Source organism: Aureococcus anophagefferens (genome assembly GCF_000186865.1).
Source record: "Aureococcus anophagefferens unplaced genomic scaffold AURANscaffold_753, whole genome shotgun sequence".
In the NCBI taxonomy this organism is placed as follows: Eukaryota; class Pelagophyceae; order Pelagomonadales; family Pelagomonadaceae; genus Aureococcus; species Aureococcus anophagefferens.
In genome coordinates this window covers 1-1,206 of record NW_008706063.1, presented here as the reverse complement: position 1 = coordinate 1,206, position 1,206 = coordinate 1, and the positions used below count along the sequence as shown (strand labels likewise).

The 1,206-nt window shown below is 73.3% G+C and overlaps 1 protein-coding gene across 1 annotated transcript in view; it reads right to left on the bottom strand.

Moving 5' to 3' along the window:
• The window catches only part of AURANDRAFT_68995 (hypothetical protein), a gene marked incomplete at both ends in the record, with an annotated part of 35,512 nt that extends 34,356 nt beyond the window's left edge, over positions 1–1,156 (bottom strand). The window contains one exon of the mRNA XM_009044738.1: positions 282–1,156. Coding sequence (XP_009042986.1) covers positions 282–1,156 — 875 coding nt within the window. The remainder of the gene's footprint in view (positions 1–281) is intronic.
• Positions 1,157–1,206: the final 50 nt, after the last annotated feature.

Genomic DNA, 1,206 nt, shown 5'->3' with positions numbered 1-1,206 from the left:
TACCAATGCGGAGAACAACCTTGGCTGCTGTTACATGACTGGAGAAGGCACGGAAGTCGACCTCGGCAAAGCAAGGTACTGGTTCGAGCGCGCCGCTGCCAAGGGCTACGAGTTAGCTATAGAGAACCTCGCGCGCCTCGACCGCGCGAGTATAGCCTAATTCCTAATTGGACACCGGAATCCATGGGCCTAATCTTGAGCATGTTACCTTCTTTCGCCCCAGGGTAGCGCATGACACACACACACAAAGTCCTTAGCGCGCCGACCGGCGCCGCGCGGACGGCTTCGACGGCGCCTTCGACGGCGCCTTCGCGGACGTCCGCGCGTCGAAGGCGCCGAGGACGTAGCACCAGGAGCCGATGGCGCGGATCACGTCCGGGTTCAGCGGCGGCCGCTTCGCGCCCGGCGCGAGCAACAGCCACAGGACGCGCTCCGCGCGCCAGTCCGCGCGCGCGGCGAGCAGGAGCCGCGCCGCGGCCCAGCGCACGCGCATGGGCAGCCCCGCGGGCTGCGCCGCGAGGCCCCGGAGCCGCGCCAGGGCCGCGGGGTCCTCGGCGAAGTCCTCGGCGGTCCGCCGCCGCGCCGCGGGCTCGCGGACGCGCCGGCGCAGGTTCTTCTCGACGTCCGTGTCGACGACGTGGAACTCCGTGCGCCGGTTGAGCCGTTTGTTCGCGACGTCGACGGGCAGGTCCGCGCCGAAGCCCCGCGGCCGCAGCTGGTCCCGCGGCACGCCCCGCGCCGCCAAAGCGGCGACGACGGCCTCCGCGCGGTCCGCGGCGAGCTCCTCGATGGTCGTCGAGCCCCACATGGGAGACGTGCAGCAGTGGCCCTCGACGCGGACGACGAGGTGCGGCCGCTCCGCGAGGACCCGCGCGACGGCGTCGAGGACGCCCGCGGAGCCGTCGGTCACGTCGGAGCTGCACGCGGCGAACTGGACCGTGTCGGAGACGCGGAGCTCCTGGATCACGGTGAACTGGACCTCGCGCCGCGCGGCCGTCGCCGCGCCGTGGCCCTCGTGCCGCAGGCGCGCGGGGTCGACGCCGAGCTCCTCGAGCTTCGCGGCGACGGCGGCCGCGCGCGCGTCGGCGACGGCCGGGTCCTCGGCCTTGGACGCGTGGCCGTCGACGGAGACCTTGAGGCGCCCGTCGGCCTTCATGGCGCGCGCGACGGCGCGCACGGCCGGGAGCGCGGCGACGGGGATCGCCG